This window comes from Mya arenaria, chromosome 4 (genome assembly GCF_026914265.1).
Source record: "Mya arenaria isolate MELC-2E11 chromosome 4, ASM2691426v1".
In the NCBI taxonomy this organism is placed as follows: domain Eukaryota; kingdom Metazoa; phylum Mollusca; class Bivalvia; order Myida; family Myidae; genus Mya; species Mya arenaria.
In genome coordinates, this window is record NC_069125.1 from 76,076,431 (window position 1) to 76,098,086 (window position 21,656).

At 34.5% G+C, this 21,656-nt stretch overlaps 1 protein-coding gene across 2 annotated transcripts; it reads right to left on the reverse strand.

The window, feature by feature from the left end:
- Positions 1-972: 972 nt before the first annotated feature.
- Positions 973-17,418, reverse strand: LOC128232003 (uncharacterized). 2 transcript variants are annotated; one of them, XM_052945327.1, is made up of 9 exons: positions 17,260-17,418; positions 7,900-8,325; positions 6,824-7,019; positions 6,366-6,589; positions 4,149-4,493; positions 3,788-3,860; positions 2,644-2,676; positions 2,287-2,349; positions 973-1,879 (listed from the first exon to the last, which is right to left on the reverse strand). In XM_052945327.1, exons 1-9 carry the CDS (start codon positions 17,321-17,323, stop codon positions 1,744-1,746), a joined length of 1,560 nt encoding a protein of 519 aa, XP_052801287.1. In that variant the 5' UTR covers positions 17,324-17,418; the 3' UTR covers positions 973-1,743. The 2 variants fall into 2 exon arrangements, with proteins under 2 accessions (XP_052801287.1, XP_052801288.1); XM_052945328.1 differs by lacking the exon at positions 7,900-8,325 and having other exon boundaries at positions 17,260-17,416.
- Positions 17,419-21,656: the final 4,238 nt, after the last annotated feature.

The window sequence follows — 21,656 nt, forward strand, 5'->3', positions numbered from 1 at the left end:
CAATTGACTGGTGCATTATAACATCGAAATTTGAGGTCAGCGAGACGTGGATATTCGGACTTAAGTTTACAGATCTACGCGTTTCTCTATTGTTTGTAATCAAACCTGAGTGAGACTTTATGTTGGCACCAACATCTAAAGGACATCAGTATGTGTCGTTTTAACCAAAAACATCAACATCAACAGCAAATCCGTTCTCCAAAGAGTTTGTTTATTTGATGCTTTAAATCATGATTTTGTGTTTCTTATATTATAAGGTAAGACAGGGCTAACTTGAGAACTATTTAATTAAATGCTTTTTACCGCCCTTTCCACGTTTTCTCAACTGGATAAATTTGTCGGTTCAACACATTGGTTACTAAATTTGTTAATTTTGGTTTTACACATAACCAACTCGTCAGGATATTTTTTCCACTTTTCAGGCTTTCAAAATATATTTAGAATCATTTGCATGAGGTATGCAGTGTGGTCACGTCATAATATAGTAAACGGGCGTGGACAAACCTTAGCACGTATCACAGCCATATGCTGAGTAGTGTTCTGTTATTTACGCTTTTCTTATATGAAATGACACTTTTGCGTGTTTCATCATATCTTAGACGTTTCGTTTTAAAGCATTACGTGGGTAAAGTTATAAACGACTCACATGCTACCTTATATACGTGTGTTTATTATTTGACTCTGAAAGGAATGATATATTCTTCCAAACTCCTTGCACAGGTTACTTCCCTTTGTTTTAACCCCTGTCGTCAAGCAATTAACGTAATGATAATCAAAATCATGTAATAATGTTCAAAATCTTGATCATTTAAAATGGTATTTTAATGTAGGCAAATGAAAATATACAGAATAATACCACAATGATATTTTCTGCGGCTACGCTCGGCGATTATGTTTGAACGTATCAATACTGCTATATTAATGCTCATAAGTACATTAGTTGGGGAAATATCGAACAGAAATTACAAATAATCACGTGTTTGTTTCTTTTTTATTTCTAAACAGCAATGTATTCCAACAGTACATTCAACAAATAAACTGTAAAGAGCAAACCCGGATTACCTATAAAAACAATTGGGCAATTAAAGTTAAAAATCTGTTATAATCTATGGGTTTCGCTGAAGTTTGTCTTAACCAGGGGTTTGGAAATACAATTTGTTACACAACTTTAAGATGACGGCAAGCGATTTTTCCATGCAAAAGCATATGCTATTACAATGTCATTGTCTGATAAAACTTCTTTACAAATATACGACATCTGTTTACATAACATGCATGTTATATGTACAAACAAAAACAAAATGTTTCTAATTAAAACTAAGACAGTTCGTTTAAAAAAAAAAGAGTCATGTGTTAAAATGTACACATTTATATCTTATAACTGTATAACATAAAGACAATACAATCTCTTAATTTTAAACACTTCAACAAAAAGAGAGATCGGTTAATAACGCTTTTATATGTTTTCATTTCGTTATGTAAGTATATTTTCAAAGTATAATAAACAAATTGTAAAAAAAATATTGCAGCTTGTTGAACAAATGACCTCAAGTTTGGAAAGGAAATTTGCTATTTCATCCGACTTGTCAAGAAAACAAAACAACTAACTATATATATATTAACACTCATTAAAAATAGCTCATGTATTTTGTTTGGTAAGAAAACAACTTAATTAAATATATGGTAGACAGTAACAATTTTTGCTCCATTTTTTACATTTGCATCGGGCCAATATCTCTGCGTTCATGGTATTATGCCGCTGTCTTGTGAATTGCACCGTCCGATTCCTTCAGGGATATTATTGTCGTAGGTATTGTCTTTCTGGTCGTTCGCGATGGGCAAAGGACGCATATACTGGTCATCGCCGGAACTACCGTTGCTTTTTGAATAAAGAAATTGCACATACATTCTACACAATTTGGGACTTTGTAGATTAATGACAGTGTCAGGAAAGATTCAGAACTATGCATAAACATGCGCATATTGTATGTAGCGTTTTAAAAGGATTCTGCCCGGGAAAGCACGGGGAAATCAAATAGATTCATGCCAGACAACACAAATTTAGTTAACAACGTTGCCATGCTTTAACTTTACTGAAAGCTGTGAAACGATAAAATTATATTGAGTTGAGTTGGATTGATATTTATCTGAAAATACAGAAACAAGCTCAGTAGCCAAAAGTTTAAACATTGAGTCAACAAACCATCAATCAACAGTTGTTGTGGGTACTGCCTAAGTTGTCAATTAACAAATTTACGGACACATCACATTAAATGAAAAACTTACCTAATCGAGGATGATAGTTCTTTATTTGAGTACTCATTAGCGACCGCCCTGTTATTACACTGTCTAAAGTTTTTTGAAAGAAAATTGAATAATTAACATATTGTTTAGAAAGACGTCCTGCGGGTCAGCTTTAAATGCAGCTACTTCTTGTTTGATTTTCACAAATGAAAATATTTCCTATTACTGAATACATTAAATTGATCTTATTATTTAAATGTTTATTTTATCTTAAATATCCTTTTCTCTTGGAATGATATTTGTGCATAATCTCGCTAAAATAATTGATTTGCTCTTATTTTTTCAATCGACGAATTTAGTTGGATGTCTGTTATATAAATACAGACAAACTATACATACCTTGCAATCCTAACAGCATCAACATAGGAATCGCTACAAAAAAAGAAAATACAAGTATAGGCGCCGCAATGCGACGGTTTTTAATATAAGTAATCAGAAATTACAACCAATTAACTTCTTGTACGAGATGTCAATCAAATTTATAATCAAGACTGCGTCACATAAGCTTTGCATTTCTTCGTATCAATTCTAACTTTATATTAACGATGCATACTCTGGTTTTTCGAAAAACTAAATAACCAATCTGATCGCAAGTATCACTACTTATTATGTACAAAGCACTGACTATATCAAAATAAACTTTTCTTCAATTCTTTCAAAAACGTTGACATTCTGGGACAACGCTCCGTTTGTACATTGTCAAAACTTTTATCTGTTAACATTGAAAACATTAGATATTTACGTAGCTATAAAACTGACACTCAATACATGCATTTAACCTACTTATGGAATACTTTATGAAGCACTGATTGAATATGAACTTAGACGCGTATGTGAAAAAGGCAATGGTGTGATGCTGGACGAATGGGTTTGAGTGGAAATCCGTTCAACTCTGCCTCAAGAAATTATGTGAGGCTGACCCAGAGGCAAGGTAAAACACGTTCAACACCGCCCCCACTAATAATGTGAGCCTTGCCCTCAGGCGAGTGCAAATACGTTCAACACCGCCATTAGAAATAATAAAAGTCTGATCCGAAGGCGATGTTTAATAAGTTCAACACCGACTGCAGTTATGATAGAGATAAGTCCAAAAGGCGAGGGTAAATATGTTTATCACCTACCCCCCAGTAATTTTGTAAGGCTGACTCGAAGGCGAGGGTAAATACATTCATCACCGCCCCAAAAATTGATGTGAGTCTTATACAAAGACGAATGTTTAAAAGTTAATCAACGCCCCCCGAAATGATTTAAGTCTGACCTGAAGTCGAGGGTAAATAAGTTCATCTCCGCCCCATTCATTATGTGACTCTGACTCAAACGCGAGAGTGAATTAGTTGATCATCACCCCATAAATGATGTGTGTCTGACACGGGGGCGAGGGGAAATAAGTTAATAAATTATCCCAGTAAATGCTTTAACATACTATCCGCGTATTAATTGCAATGTCAACTGGCGCATATTTGATATAATAATGCAAACTTACCTCAGATGTAAATTTGTTATATAGTCATAAGGGTTGTTATTCAACTCGTCCGAAGGAACCACTATCTTACTTTCTGAAAAATGGATTAAGTATTTAAGACTGCTATATGACGATGTTAGCTAATTTAACTAGACTTAGACTTGATTTTTTTTTAAATTAGACTTCTACAGTGTTACATTGTGTCAGTTGATGTAGTCCTAACTGTGGTCGTTGTATCAATACAGAGAGGTAGTTCGCTTGCAGGGCAGTTAATTGTTACATTTCCTGCTATGAAGATAAATGTCATGTTCATCATAATGTATTTACGTTTCGTTTAAATGCATGCCAGTAGTTATACTTGAATACTTCTTTATAGTATTACCACCAGCATTTCGACGTCGTGAGCGTATGAGGCGTGCTGCAATAACAACGACGACAATGACGAAAATCGAAAGCCCACTCGGAAGAGCAATAACTGCGACCATTGGAATCGCTCGCGGAGAAGAAGTTACAGCTACAATTGGAGTGGGTTGTGTGCTGTCTGTAGTAGTATTTGAAGGTGGAGGGTTGGAGTCTGTTGTCGCCGTAGTGTTTTCCCGTGCTGATGTCGTTGAAAATGTAGAAGACGTGTCAGTTGATGTAGTCATAACTGTGGTCGTTGTATCAATACAGAGAGGTGGTTCGGTTGCAGGGCAGTTAATTGTTACATTTCCTGTTTTGTCTGAAGCTGGAAAAGAATACATTTATTTTTAAAAGCAAACAACGGCACATTATACAAACAGTGCTTGCGTGGTCATTGTATAATTATAGCGTCTAAAATGAGCAATACGCAAGATGGAATTCTAATAAAATGTTGTTTTTTCAAAATAAATGTCCTCGCTTATTGTTTTTTGCTGAACACTACACACGTTTATAATACATCAGAGCGTTATTGAGTACCAGCGAATACCACAAGGTCCGTGAATATGTTTACTAGACTCTGTTGGTTTTATCATTATATGACCTTTTTGATAGTAACTTGTCACTTAAGGGGATTGCCAATGTTACATTTCTTCTAATTCCTTTAATACACCGAGGAGGATTGTTTCTACATTTTGAATTTATTTTGTTTTTTTCAAACGATCACATTTCCCGAACTCGTATCTAACCTAGACACGCCGCAAAATGACGAAAACCATTTAAAAGGTGGAAAAAAAGTGATTGATAAGAATACCGATGGAAAAGAGAAACTCAAAAAGTTTGATATGCTTTACTTACGTAAATCAAGAGCACCTTGGTATTAACTTAAGCGTTTGTCTGTTTGACCAAAAGTATTTTCTTGACTTTAAACGTAAATACGTAAGTGTTGCTGCGGACACACAGTCTTGTCACGGTGCAAAAGTTATTTTGAATTCCTCCAGTACAGTTTTGACAAGAAAAATAAAAGAAAACTTGAGCCATGACCTTTATGTGCGACCTTGAACTTTAACCATCAGACATGAGAAAAGTAATTGCAAACATTTGTGCGAAGTTTAAAAAACAACAACAAAAAACACCAATAGCATGGCCAAGCTACAGTTCAAGCCAAACTTCAAGTAATGTTGACCAATTATCCTAAAGTGTGACCTTGACTTTCGACCTACAAATTATGACGCTTGCAAGCGGCACATTGTTAATCTATTGTAAAGATGTATGCCAAATTACTTCAAAATCTTATGCGACGCCAATTTACATTTTGTAAATGCCAAAAAACCCACTAGATATTTTGACTTATGACCCTTAATCACAACCACATGTATTTTGACGAGAGACATTGTCTTATCATGGTGAACATATGAACTTTGAACTATTTGAAAATCCTCAGATGAACGTCGCAGCCTGGAAAACTTGAAATACAAGTCTTGTAATTGAGACCTCGTCATACGAGAGGATTTGTTAACTCTATTTCCTCTATGCATGGCACAATTACAACATCTATATGAAAAACTACAGAAACAAGCTCAAGTTTAAACATGAACCCCGTTTAATGGCACAGGGTAAACGCCAAAGACATAAAAATAAAACCAACCCGAGCACGAAGTAAAGTGCATTTTCACAAATGACCTTTTAAGTGTGAACTTGATTGTTTATATACAGACATGGTTTTAGGACGCGATAAGCCGTCTTGTCATGGAAAATAATTTAAAATATTGACATAATATTCATGCGTAAAGCTTCAGAAACAAGCTCAGTAGCAAAAAGTTTGAACATAAACCCGGTTTAGTGGCACTGGGTAAACGCCAAAGACATATAACATAAAATCACTAACAAGAAACATGGAAGAACAGCACAAAGCTCCACAAACACACAGTGCTTACATACTATATATTAAAAAAACTAGGTATGTTTATAAAGGATTGTTAGGTAACGCCTTGGAACGGTCAGTAAAAAATAAATTTACTAGGGGTTTAAATCAGTTTAAGTGCACAAACATAAGTTGTGTTTAAAAAGATCATATGCATTGCAAAAATACATTCCGATAATGAAGAGTTGATGCAAACACACACCGACATTTACCAATCAAATAACCTAGGTTGTCCCCTTGCTAAATAATTTGCCGAAAATAAATATAGACACATACATTCGAATCCTAACCAATACGCTCCTCCGCGGGATTGATCCCAATCGTTTGGACTTGTATAATTGTTATCAAGTTTAAGCCGAATGTAGTTTGCAGTAATTGTGAGATGTCCCTTTTGCAGATTGGTATTGTCATCACACGTCCATTTATGAAGCACATCTCCACTAGAGTTTTCTATTTTCAACGTCTGGTTGCAAGGAATATCATTCCACTCTGAAGTGTCGCTGAAAAGAAAAACAACAATATCCATTTTATCGAATAAATTTATCATTATTGGTATAAAAACTGTCACAGAATGACTGCAAATATAACCGATTGTATTGAAAAGCCCTAAACAAGACATCAGCCTTTAACACCAATGAAATTAAGATACTGATATTGATTATAGTGAAGTTGTCATGAAGGCCAAGGATATAAACCATATTTGTAATTTAATTTGTGCTATTATCAAAGTTAACCTGTCTTCTAAGACACGATGCAGAACGTAAATATATATCTCTGAATTGCAGCTGCCTGTTTGGACCGAACATTCGCTGTCTTTCTTATACGGAATCCTCTGATTGTAACTATTAAAGCCAGGACTCTGGAGGTAGATAACACTGTCTGGCGAAGGCGTCGTCAGGCTTCCGGTGCTGTCCGGTAAAATCAGTGACCCTAAAAGAGTACGTTTCAATCAAGATTGATATTAAAGGATACATCAATACAAAGTAGGAAGGGTAGGTTTAACATATTTACGTTTCAAAGTTCATTAAGAATTGAGAAACAATCTTTTGCAAGGGTAAGACATATATCCTTTGTTGCATGTTTTTGAGTGTTTAGGATTAAGCTTTTATTTGGCTACTGGTCTGGTTCGTGTCTAGTTTTGTTTGTGTTATGAATATGATTTGGAGCCAAAATTCAGTTAACCACAAAACCCCAATTTTTAAACTTTTAACATTAATAGAACATGGCTGTATTTATTTTCATAAAGATTGAGGTATGCTCTTCTTTTGAAGAGTTTTTGAGACTTTTAAAGGAAATTGTTTTTAAAATAAACATGGTAAACTATGCTTTGGTGTTATGAAAAAGTTTAAGCAAAGATATTACAACATCATGGTAGACTATAAAATAAAAGCCATTAATTTGACTAAATGGAATATGATCAACAATTCCGGAACGCTTAAATTATTTAGAGAAATTGGCGCCTGGTTACCAAACATACTGACATCTTGAAACAAAAGCAAATTATAATTTTCACAAAGCCAATATACAATGTTGTTTGGACAGTATGCAGCACTTCGCATCGGAAACGTTTCCAATTCTTAATGTGCTTTCGTATGAATGCAAAAGCTTTCAAGACGGAAGTTGTTAATTTGTTTTTGTAAAAGTATCAAACACCAACTTGTATAAAACGATACGAGATTATGCCTGCTAAAGATTGGAAAATTAAATTTAACTTTTAAAGAAATTTGTGTTTTGGTCGCTGAAATGAAAGTGATATAATTGAGCGTGGTTGTGGACAGAAAGGAATACAACGAGACAACGACTTACTTACTTTCAAGACAGTAGTAATTCATGTACATAAAGTTTGAGACAATGTCATGAGGTGTCGGCTCGTAGATATCATATGGACAGTTAGAGTTCCGCACCAGCAGCTGTGGGGCCATGACATTACACGAAGAATGCCCATTACATGTCTGATAATTGGCGACGGAATATTTCGTGTCGAACTGGTGTGTAACTGTACAATCCCTTGAGCTGTTCACACTCTCTTTCAAACAACAGGATTGCCTATATTCTTCATAAATGACGGTGTTGTTGGTACAGTTCATGACAACGGGGTGGAAAACGACGGTAAAGGATTCAATAAGAATGACGAGGTCTTGGGATGAACAGGTAGCCCGCATCCATCGTGTATGGTCGTTTTCTAAACCGAAACACGATGCCGCACTTTGTAGTATCGGAGTGTTTTCGAAAACGTCTGCGAAAAAAAAAAAAAACGATATGTGTCTTAGAGTAATTTGTTGGAGTATTTAGACAGTTACGGGCACGTGTTTTACAACCTATATATACAGTTTTTAAATACTTCAATCTAAAATGTATACACTTTTTTCTTACTCGGAGAAACAGGGACTTCATATTGTCGATCTTCCACAGTACAAAAATGAGTTTGGAAAGGAAAACAATTTTGAAAAAATAAGAATGTATTTCGCAAAATATATATGTGTATTAAGGTGTTGAGCCCATTTTACGAAATAATATTTTATAAGATGTTTGTTTAGTTCACTTTTGAATCAAAGGGAAAAGTTTTGAGCCAATATGAATACGTTTTGGGCCTAAAATATGCAGAATGTCCTATAACAAAGATAACATATTGTTGTGGCCTCTTGATGAAATATCTGCGAATATATTTTATACACAGATTTTTGATAAAGCATAGGAACTTAAGTATTACAGCATGTTAAAATAATTGTTGAGTTACGTACATAATTTTGGCCCATAAAACCATCTCAAGTTTGTAGCACTTTTGAGTTTGAACGGAATTTTCTTTTGTTAAAAATATACCTTTATACGTATAAAACGATACATGCAATATTGTATTCGTAAAAAATATTGAATTTAAACAAATTTGGGGTTTGGACCTCTGAAGTCAAGTTACGTTGCATTGTGTAGATTTTTTAAATGTATCGTTAACGTCTTTGCGTGTGTTGTTTTTATGTCTTGTTGTCTTTTAGAGCACTGCCATTTTGTTATTATTGTCGATCCCGATTGTAATGAGCTCGACATAGTCATCACCATAGCGGTTCGGTAGTTCGGTGTATGTGCATAACATTCAAACGGATTTCTGGCTGAAGTATGGCCAATTATTGGGGGATTTTAAAATGATTTGGCACGGATGTTTGACAGGAGAAGACGTCGTGTCGCGTACACGACCCATGTCTGTTGGTCAATGGTCAAGGTAAAACTTTAGAATTATTGTTTCAATTTTGTTCTTTAGCTTGTGCGGGCTGTAACCTCGCTATTAGCAACTTCTAAAACAGCTTGACACAAATAGTAACCATGATATGACGGTATAAAGCGTATAAGATCCATATCTATATGTCAAACGTCAATGTCAAAATCAAGGGTTAACATTTACACTCGAGATTTAAAAGCCATCTTTTTCATAACTGTTCCATGATAGTGACTTTGGAAATCGCTGACAAACATTGCTATGAGGGCGTAGCTGTGGAGTGTGTCTCGTCGAGTGTATTATGTATTATATTTAACCTTTCACATTTCAAATTAAAGAGTTACTTAAAAACATATGTAACAAATAGTTGTCCATATCTTCATTTGTCATTTTACTTGAAAATAATATAATTAAACATATTGGTCAAGCGTAAATAGTTCCTGGTATGCATTAACTTGAGGAAACTTAAGAATAAACCAAATCACAAATAATTATAATAATAAGTAGAACCAAATAACTTCTCAATTCTGTCTGAGGACGAAAGAATACAATTCAGAGTATCTAATGAAAACTTTCAGATATGATGCAATTACTGTTTGAAACGATAACAATTCCACACAGTCTGCCTTAATAAACAAAAGGTTTAAAACTGCGTGATCAAAATACTTCTATGAAGAGTTCATACCAATATTTATATGAGCAGTCTAAGTGCATTTGTAATTAGAATTAGATATTTAAGGTTGGCCTTCCAGTATTTAAGATGGGAACCGTATTGAAAGGTAAAATCACTATTGGCATTAACAATGCTGCTATGAAGGATATGGTAGATAAAGATGGGCAATAAATGACTTGAGATATGGCTTATAATGCTTGGTTTTTAGAATGGACTATATAATACGATTTTCTGACTAAGAAATTCGGACTCGGAAAGAGGACTGAAAGGTTTCATGACCATTCCCCATGCCATAAAAGTAAGGTAATGATGTTCTAGCTTTAGGTCATTGTTACTTTATATTCTAGTCTCAAAAAGTGATACTGGAAATGTCCATTTAAAGTATAATGGTTCAGTGCCTTTTAGGGGTTCGCTCATGATTTTGGACAAAAAACTATTATCCCACCTATGCTTCTGAAAACTCTTATTTTATAATTAATTTACTCTTTAATAAAAAATTGCAGAAAAAATACGATTAAAGAATAAAAAGTATTCTGGTTGTAGTGGGGAGCGAACCCACAACGGTACAGTTAAGATAAAAGAGAGACAACTGACAATTCACTAGTCGGCCTAAAGGTCTTATACAATAGTTGATGTATATTTTAACCTTTATCAAATACATTGGACACACCAGGTAATAATATCCATCAATCAAACACGCTTCAATAATTTGCTGAATTGCGTTACTTTCGGTATTCAAAATTGTGGTCTTTAAAGATAATATTGGAGCTAATATGAAGATTTGTAGAAGGGTTACTGATGTCAGTATCTCAATTTTTAGACTGTCGGCTGCAAGCCGACAGTTTTTAGAGAGCGGTATTTCAGAAACGCGACTAGTCGCCTGACACGACATATTGAACATGAATATATTAATACACACCACCTGCGTAGCAACAGAACTACTTACGTGAATGTGGGGCGTCAAGTACCTGCTTATGTGTATTTAACGCGTTATTGCCTTTTTTATGACAAACATTGCGTGTTACTCTTAGTATAGTTGTACCGTTGCAATTTGGTGAGTTTTATTGCAGGTGCCCTTCATGTATATATTGTTATGTTTTGACAGAATGAAATGAAGAAAAAACCATCAAACTCATAATTATTTGCTTGATATTACTTTTTGGTTACGGAATTTATATAAAATAACATTATCTGGTAATATTTCTTGTTTTTATGATATGTTATAGATGCAATATGCTTTAACCCGGAATCCCGATCGGAATAACTACCCACTTTTCGTACAAAACAATTTGTACGTGAAGGATTTGCTGTATCAAAAATCGTAAAAAAATCTGTCAACGTACAATTATTTGGACTAGAAGGTACATCTAGCTGATCTACATCTCTTAGTCGAAATATTTGTACGTTGACGGACTTTTTTTACGATTAAAAAAAATGTATCTATATATATAGATGGCAAATCCTTCACTACAACATCTTCATGTTACTTTCAATTCAGAGTTGATTATTCACTAAAATTATTTCGCATTTTTAATTGTTGTTTAACCTGAAACGTCTCAACCATCAAAAAAGAATATATATGCTTCAATAGTCTAAAAAATAGACGTGTTATATGGGATTCTTCCAATCCCTTACGTCTAATCGGGTTTGTGCAAAACAGGGTGGGGGTTGAAAGATATTGAAATCGTAGTTAGATAAGTATTATATGTTTGAAATAGATATTAAAGGTTTATATTCGTATTTTAGTTATTACCATGTAAGTGCAAATATTTTTTTCACAAAACAAGCATTTAATGCATTTAAACACAACCATTTTACATCTATGTAAATCTATGCACCGCAGCCTTGCAGGTGATCTTTATGTATAACAGTTTATATCATTATGTTTTGACAGTATGAAACGAAGAAAAACACTCATCAAACTCATAATAATTCGTCAGCTTTTACTTTTTGTGTACATAACTCATATTTTAGATATATATAATTATATGACCCGGAATCCCAATCGGAATAGCTACCCACTTTTGGTACAAAAAATTGTATGTGAAGGATATGCCATTTCAAAATTTGTACAAAGATCAGTTAAGTTACTATTATTTGGACTAGTGCTTCAAGTGTTTGATTTATTGTCTCTATAATGTATAATGCACCTGTCAATTGTAGAGCCAAGCTGGGAGCTGCCTAAAAATCAGTTACCCAGTTAGCTCAGTTTGACAGATCTCCATGCAAGTGTTCACATGGTCGTGGGTTCAAGCACCATACCAGTAGCATCTTTTCTCAAAGGTTTACTTTAGAACCCATCATCCAGGAGTAAACAATTATGATTTTTTTATTAAATATTACAGGCCATGTTCTTTTGTAAACTTTCAGATTGAGAAGTGCCTGGATACAAGGCTAGTATTGTTAACATCATCTGATACAATCAACTGGAACAAAGCTGAAATGGCTGCCTGACCTGACTTAAAAATTGGATGGCAGTACATCAGACTAGAAGATTACAAGTATTGAGGTGGACAAAATGAAACCTGAGCCTACCAAAGCTGACAGATTGCACAAGAAACACATACATGCAGGTATTTACTGAGATATTGTAATTATTTTTTGAAACTTCTCATTCATTTAGGAAGTTCAGTTGAAACAGAGTTGGCAAAAAAAATGAACAAAGGTATATACATTTTGAATTCTAATTCAAATGAGAACTTTACTGGCCAGCACAGAATGGTAAAATGCTAGTCTACCAATATAAATGTGCCTGGTTCGAATCAGTAAAGCTGATGAATGTACTGGTTGTGTAGCCAGGATGTGAGTAGGTCTGCACTTGGCTGATAATGCATATCATATGTTTAAGCTGCACTCTCACAGATTGTCTGTTTTACCAACTCTTTTTTTATTTCTTGGTCTTGTAATGAATTATTTTATGCGAATTTCTGAACACTGGACATAACAGACAACTGGAAAAAGGGGATCGCTGCTTTCTTATATTAATTCAGTCAAAAAAGACAACTGAAAATATTGGAACGCTGTTTTCTTATTTTAATACGGTCAAAAGATGATGTTCTGTGCCAAAAATCTCATTATTAGTAAAGCGTTAGTAATGATTTTAACCATAAAACCAATAGATACAAATGTAAATATAAAAAACATGATCTTATCTTTTGTCAGCAGTCTTATTTCATCAGTTTTCATACTGCTTTTCATTAGCTTATTCCAAGCCAAAAAGTAAAAGAAGTTGTCAAAACCTTCAATCTGTGACTGAGAGTGCAGCACTCTTACAGATTGAATGTTTTGACTACTTTATTTATTTTTTGTCTTGGAACGGGCCAATTTATGTGAAAATGCATGTTAACCATTCATATAAGATTGCTGACAATAAATTTGTCAGAAAATGTTTATATTTAAGTTCAAAATGTTTTATGCATTTTTCTTAAACGGTTAGTAACGCTTTAAGCCATAAAACCTTTGTTTTCGACCTGAAATATGGAAGTCTGCAATCTAATATTTTGTCAGTAGTCTTATATCACTGATTTGCAGATATTTTAGCAAAAAAATAGGTCATTCCAAGACAAAAAATACAAAAGTTGTAAAAACAGTAAATCTGTGAGAGTGCAGCTTTAAATGACTAAATGTTTTGATTTGGCTCAATTTTCACCTAAAATCTTATAGTTTTGTGGCATCTAAATGGTTTGTTTTTAACAACATTACATGTGCATATGTATATATTTGTTCTTAAATTTGTAATTTAGATTGGAAGATTCATTCTCTGGAAAGTAGAAAAGGGCATGTTACATACTGTTATCACTGCCATGACAGAAACCATATTGAGGAGCTGGTCCACCTGTAGGAAGAATTGCGCTATTGGTTGGAGCAGCACTATTACCCAGCCATACACCAGCACTTAGTTTGTCATAGGGAGCAATTATGAGCAGTTATGGAGACCACTAACTATGCAGGTATGTCATAATCAAAATCTTGGTTTATATATTTTTTATAATTTAGCATCTGTTGAGAAGAAATTTATTTCTAGATTGAAGGCACACACTATAGATTGATGCCCAAAAATATATTTCTTATTTTAATGCATTATCATGTCTAACTCATTTGACTTAAATGATCAAAGCAAAAGAAATGCAAATGATTAATCTGCAGATATACAAATGTAAGCTTTTTTAACTGGGGAAATTGTTGCCACTTGTCTATTAATTAAAGAACACATTTATAATTAATAATGTTTAATCTGTACACAAATCATATGCCTTCTTTGTTTTAACCATCAATGTCAAAGAGTCCAGCATGATAATGCATTAAATTGAAAAAAATGCATTAATTTAAATGAACCCTTTAAAACAAAGACATTTCCTAAATCCAATAAAAAATAATTGAATATTGATGCAGAGTTCAGTTAGAATATAATATAACTTTTTTGCAGTTGTTGCAGTGAAACTTGCACCAGTGTGTTTTCTGTGGAGATAAAGAGATAGTGTCAAGCAATGAAGACCCAACTCAAGATCTGACCTTGTAAGGCCAATATGAAATAACTTTATCTCTGTGGAGATAAAGAGATAGTGTCAAGCAATGAAGACCCAACTCAAGATCTGACCTTGTAAGGCCAATATGAAATAACTGTGTGTGAAAATGGGAAAAACCTGCAGTCAGGAATGCATGGAAATCATCAAAAGAACAGTGTTAAATTAATCTTGAATAACTTGACATTTATTTTGTTTGACATATTTATTCATGGTGCAGCGAAAACATTCTTTTTTTCTCATGGTTATTTAAATTTAGAATTGATAGGAGGGAACATCACTATGTAGTTTCATGTTCATAGTCAGATCAAAACCCATGTACATGCCCAAATGAGCATTCGAAAATATCAAAATGGTACTTGTTGTATGTAGTGTAAGTTAATTAACATAATAAACAAAAAATATTTATTCAATTTCAATTTATTATGCCCCTTCCAAAGAAGAGGAGTATATTGCTTTGCACATGTTGGCTGCTACGTCCGTCTTTCTTACAGTAGACCAAAGCTTTTCCGGGTGATAACTCTACAATTCCTAGACCTATTGTCAAACTTGACATGAAAGTTTGGTTTAACCAGTAGATTACCCCTTTTGATTTTAGGTTTAATATGGTCAAAGGTCACAGTGACCTTGAACAGGAAGGTGTCAAACCATACATCTGACTGATAAGTTGACAATGCCTGCACCTATGGCCCTCAAACTCAACATGGAGGCTAAGTCTGACTGTTAGAAGATCCTATTGATTTAAGGGGTCATTGGGTCAAAAGTCAAGGTCACAGTGACCTTGAATGCTAAAAGGTTGTACTAATAATGACTGGACAAAGCCTGCACCCATGGCCCTTGAACAACTTGACATTAGGGTTGGGCCTGACCAGTAGGTGAGCCCTATTGATTTGTCACAGACCATTGAACGCAAAAAGCTTGCCTGTGTGACAACTCGACAAAGTCTGCACCCATGGCCTTCAAACTTGAAATTTAGGTTTGGGGTGACCAGCAGATGACCCCTTTGGATTTGGAGGTCAAGGTCACATCTCCAATATTGGTCATTAAAACTATGTCATTTACTTATTCCCTGCTGCTAAGAGGATACACGTTTATCAGCAAATATCAGCCATCATCTGAATATGAGTGAAAACTGTACCAACTACCCTCATACTTTGAATAGCATAATCTTAAAACTGCCTCAAAGGCATCTTTTGTCAATGAAAAACCAGCTGTCATTTCGGTCCATGCATATTTCATTCAATTGTCCAGATATTCTTGACAACATGGCGCTAAGTAATGCTGCAGGTTTGAAATTTAAGACATTAGTTTTTTTTCTTCAGCACCATGCAGATTTATCAACACTTTTATAATAAAAACAAACTAGAAAACAAATTTTAAAGATATTAGTTTTTTTCATGGTATGATGCCACAGCACCATGCAGATTTGTTTTCACTTTTATATCAAAGAAAGTAACTCGAGCACAAATTTTGTAGATATGTGGACTCTGTTGATAGAAGTTCTGGGAGGCATTTTTAGGCTTGAAAGAGCATCATTTTAAAGTTATATTTTTATTATGTCCCTTGAATCTTGGGTAAAGTTTGTATTGTATTTGCATTTTAAAGACATTGGCTTCAACAGACCCTAATGATATGAAGGAATGTAATTGCTTACTGAAACTGTTATAAGCGACGTCATAAATTGAAGCAATTTTAACATAATGAATATGCATTTAACTAATTTAAAGCGGTTCAAAATTAGGAAATTTGAATTAAGAATCTTGTAGGCCATTGGATACATGATTAAGTAGGGCCAATATATTTGTGCTTATTATAATCACATTTATCCTTCTTCATCTACCTTAAAGAGTGTTCATCATTTGTATGAAATCATTTGATCACGTTTCATTTGAAAGAACTTTGCGGTAGTGTTTGCTTGCTTCAGTTACGTCACCGACAGTCTTGCAGCGCTTTCAGCGCTTTGATTACACTCGTTATGATGTGTACTCTTAATTTCCTACTCTCTTTTTCATGAAAGGTGTATTTTACAATCCATTAGCGAGTCCCTTTTAATACACTTATAGCAGACCAATCTGCCCTATTGAACAATGACTAGTAGGTTGCAAACATTATTTTGGGTATTAACTGACAAACAGAAAATGTTTATGCATCAAAAAAGTTTTGAGCTAAGTATTGGGTTGAGTACCTTATTATCATGTTAACCTCTACTGCGTTTATTGACCTCGATTTTTGTCTTAATTTGAAATTACACATGAAATCTATTTTATCTTTTTCTTTAATATAGCCTCGTGTAATGTGTAAGGTATATACAGTAAGTTCACACAAAATTAGCAAAGTTAAAGAAGGACCAAGGGCCAAGTTTAAGAACCAACCAAAATCGTATACTGCATAGTTTTATGAACTGATGTCGGATGGGTTAAGTTATTCCACTCTAATAGTTGGAAAGTTCATGGCAAAGTGTGTCAAAAAACTGTGACAATGTGAATATATATGTCTCAAGTCGGACGCGGTATCAGTTTAACCATTCTCGGTGAAACCAACTTGATACATTATTAATTTATTGTATATTTTTTTACAAATCAAATATCATTCCCAATTACCAAAGGCAACTCGACACTTCGGCGTGCCTTTTGCAAATAACTGTTTAAACAAACTACGATATATCTCTTAACATGTATCAAATTCTTAAATAATTAAATTTAGTAAATATTGCTTTTGAGAAACAAACCATTAAATATACAAAAGCAAATAACGAATGAAACTTACCTTGAGTGCATATGGAAACAATCTCAATGAAAATCACGAATGAAAATAATTGGGCGAACGCCATATTAAAACTTATGAATCCCAACTCCGACGGCGTACTTATGCAATCAGAGATATTTCTTTGACACGCACTGTTGTTTCCTCAAGATAACTTCCTGATCAACTGTGAAGAATGAAGCGGATTGGTTACCTTGGTACAATAGCATATCTATATTAAGGGTATGTGTTTGCCAGTCTGATTTTGCGACGCATCAATCGGTTAATAAAATAGCAGTGTTTAAGCAAAAAAGCAAAACCTAGGCAGACATTGATTATTCAATAATGAAATAAGTGAATACATGCATTGTAAACGATTCACAGTCAAAGTGTGCTGGACTTGTACGTGTAAGTTTAAAAGCCCATTGTTATACAGTTGTATAAAAAACCCAAATACATTCCAATTTGTTTCTGTTGTTTTTCCCTGTTTCTAACGAAGTATGGAATGAAAATTACGCTTATAATAAAAGTAATTGAATATGGGTTTGATCTGAATTGACTTCCTTTGTTTTGCATTTTCACTATAATTGTTAAATTGTGAGCTATAATTCATGAGCAGAAGCTTTCTGTGTGATGTAAGCATTTTAACACATTTAAATAAGTCATCACGCCTACATAAATAAAATGAAAAACAAAACAAAACACTAATAATATGAGGGAACCTTATACTGAGAAAAAAAGTTTTAAGCTTAATTGAGAATAAGGAAACCTACATGTTTAGTGAGTTTGGCAATGTGTTAAATATCGAAAATAAATAGACATTTATTGTGTGCTTTACCGTAACTATGAGCGCTCAAAAGGCATATGCTATTGCTTGATTGAAGTTCATTATTTAACAATAATAAAAGTTGCACTGGATGTTCATTTTGTCATACTACCTTAAATGTTCATGATATAAGTTAAGAACTTAGTTTCAACTTTTGTTTTGCAACTTAACACTTTCAACTACTTTATGACAATCTCCGTTGATAGGGATAGGTGTGATATTGTTACGACGTACGTCAATTCTCATGACAGTAATGACTATTAAAATGGCGATCAGTGAGCACATAATTATTAAATTTATGACAATCACGAATATCACACATGGCGACATTTTAATACCTTCTCAATGTTGGTTAAATGCAAATATGCTTCACATTTGCAAACAAATGACCACGCAAATTAATACAGTGTTTAGAAAAATCCCGTCAGTATCTTTACTGACTGTCTATGACAAAACAGGCTGTTAGTGTGTTCCCTTGTAGCCCTCATGCGTAGTAGTTCATTATTTGCAATCCGGAGAAGTCCTCTGAGATCCCTCTAGCGTACCAGCTCACTTTAACCAATCCCTTGATGAAATGTGGTATCTCTCTGGCGAGGAAGTTCACTATGACCGATCCCGAGATGACCTCTCGAAGGTCTCTGGCTTTGTAGATCACTTAAATCAATACCATGACAAATTCTGGAAGCTCTCTGACGTTCACTTTTAACAATCCCGTGATGACCTCGGGAAGCCAGCTGACGTGGTACTTCACTAAAACAAATCCTTCACCACCAAGCCGGTAGAATCTGGCGTCGAAATTATAATAAACAAGCCCGTAAGGACTGCTTAAAATTCTCGTGCGTGGTAGTTCATTATTACCAATCTTTTGTCTGACTTGTCTGAAGGGATGGGTATTTAAAAAAACGAGTGATGATCTTTGGTATTTCTCTGTTGTAGTAGTTCTCTATAACCAATCCTTTGATGACGGCTGGTAGCTCACTGACATTGGAAGTGCATTTAAACCAATCCCATGATGACATCTTGAACCTCTGTTCTACGATCCCGTGATGACCATGAGATGATAGATGGCAGTTATCTGGCATGTAAGTTCAGTACAACATATCCGTTTATGATCTCTCTGGAAGCCCTCTCGAGTGGAAGTACACTTTATGAGTATCTATCATGTGTTCCCGGTTTCAATAGAAATATCCGTTCTGAGGGCACGAACGTAAACCGATAACGAGGCTTACTGAGCTGCCGGCCACGCAGCGTGCCCGAAGGTCGGAATTTTCGATCCGGACCGGAAAAACATGTTTTTTTTCCAGTATACCTAAAATATTCGATTTGTGGAAAAAATGACGCAGAAAACGCATTTTTGTACATTTCATCAAAAACTCGCGAGCGATATTGTTTACTGACGTCATGAAGCGTAGTATTTTTAGATAATATTTGACGTCAAATAGTTTCTCCGAAAAATCGAGTTGTTGATGTGCATTTTTTTCAATTGTAATTAAAGGTCCTGCATACTTATACATTTCATAGCGCTTTGAAATGGTATAATGCACTTTTTCTAAACCATACAATTAAAGAAATGGCGCGTTGGTTCACTTGACTCATCTTACATGGGTGCGTAGGACGGTTTTTCAGCACTTGTCACATGCCCGGAAACACACGTCCGGTATGCAAAAATAACAAGTGTGATGACCTCTGGAAGCCCTCTGGCATGGAAATTCACTAAAACAAATACCGTGAGGAATTCCGGAAGCTCTCTGGCATGGTATTTCAAAACAACGAATTCCATCATGACGTCTGGTGTGGATGTTACATTCAACAAATTCCGTGCTGACCTTTGACAGCTCTAGGGTGTGGAAGTTCAATATAATAAATCCCTTGATGACCTTTTGTAGCTCTCTGGCGTGTAAGTTCAATACACACAATCCCGAGATTACATCTTTGTACGTCTCTGGCGTGGAAGTTAACTTTAAAAAGCAGTCACGTGATGACCTCTAGTAGCTCTATTGTGTGGCTGTTTACTATGGTATGCACCATAATGACATCGGGAAGATCTCTGGCGTGGAAGGTGACAACCAATCATGTGATGACCTCTTGAAGTCCGATCTTTGGTGGATCTTTTTTTCGTGGTTGTTCCTATAATCAGCACTTCTGGAAGCTCTCTGGCGTGGTTGTTCACTTTAACCACTCCCATGATGACCTATGGTAGCTCTCTGTCGTGGTTATTCACTTTAACCATTCCCGTGATGACCTTGTGTAGCTCTCTGGCCTGGTGGTTGACTTTACTGAGCACTGTGATGACTTCTGGTTGCTCTTTGATAGTTCAGTATAACCAATCCCGTAATGACCTCTTGCTGTTTGGTGTATTAGTTCACTATGAACGTTTTCGAAGATGTTCTCATTTTGAAACTGAGAATGAAAATGTTGTCGCATGTTTATTAACCAATAGCAGCATGGCTGTTAGTGCCATCCGAATACTTTTGAAGTTAAATTTCAATTTAATTTCTCATTATAATTTGAGAGATTGAATGCACGTGATAGTATAAATTCTTATTCCTTTAAGTCATTTTAAGAAACTGACCAAAGTAATTGTTGATTGTTGTATGGGTAAATCATAAAATGTATGACATTTTGCCATTTGTTAAATGCAAATCGAATTCGGCATTGAAATAAATGGTTGCACTATGCCCGACTGATGCGCAATCCGCCCTTTGTGTTAGATACTTAGTGAAAGTATCATTTCGACATGTTTAAATGTTTCCCAACCTGTTAATTCAGTACAAATACTTCTCTTAATATTTTATGGCCCACAAATCAATTTAAAAATTCAACCAATTTCAAATCAAAATTTACATTGAAACAAAACTATAACAATCTAATTCATCTACTATGAACAATACAATGAAAACTACAGGGACAAGCCGAGTTGTAAAAACACAAAAAAAAAACGTTTGGAGGCAAATTGCAAGGGCCCAAACGACAATGAACTATAGACACAAGCGTATAAACACCACATACACAAATACAAACACCACAAACATATAAAGGCATTTTCACAAATATTCACTTGAATGATTAATTACATTGTTAAAGTGTGAATAGTGGTATGGCACTTACTCTTCGGACAAACGAACAAAGATTGGTCAAGCTAGCATCGACATATTGCTTGCTAGGTTAACTTGAAATTTGAAAATGAAAGCCTTTACTTATTTTCCACATCAATATTGTAATGATGCTGCAATATTGTAAATATAACCAAATATACAAATGTTCAACAGTCCAACACAAAAAAAAAACAAAACAAAAAACTAAGTGTTTAACCAGTATTTGAACTGGTTATATACAGGACCTTTTCCCATTAATATTAGGAATACTACATGGCATAAAATACTTGCAAGCATTAACTACTAACTAAACATTTAACTTATATTTTGTATAAATGTTGAAATGAATTTTGGTTATCATGTATCACGATCAAGGAAGTTTTGAATAATAGTTCGTATATTTAACAATTTCACCGAAGTGAAATAAATTAAAACTCAAAGAATGTTATTCAAAATTCACACAATAGCATGTTGATAAATCCTATTCACTACAACTATGA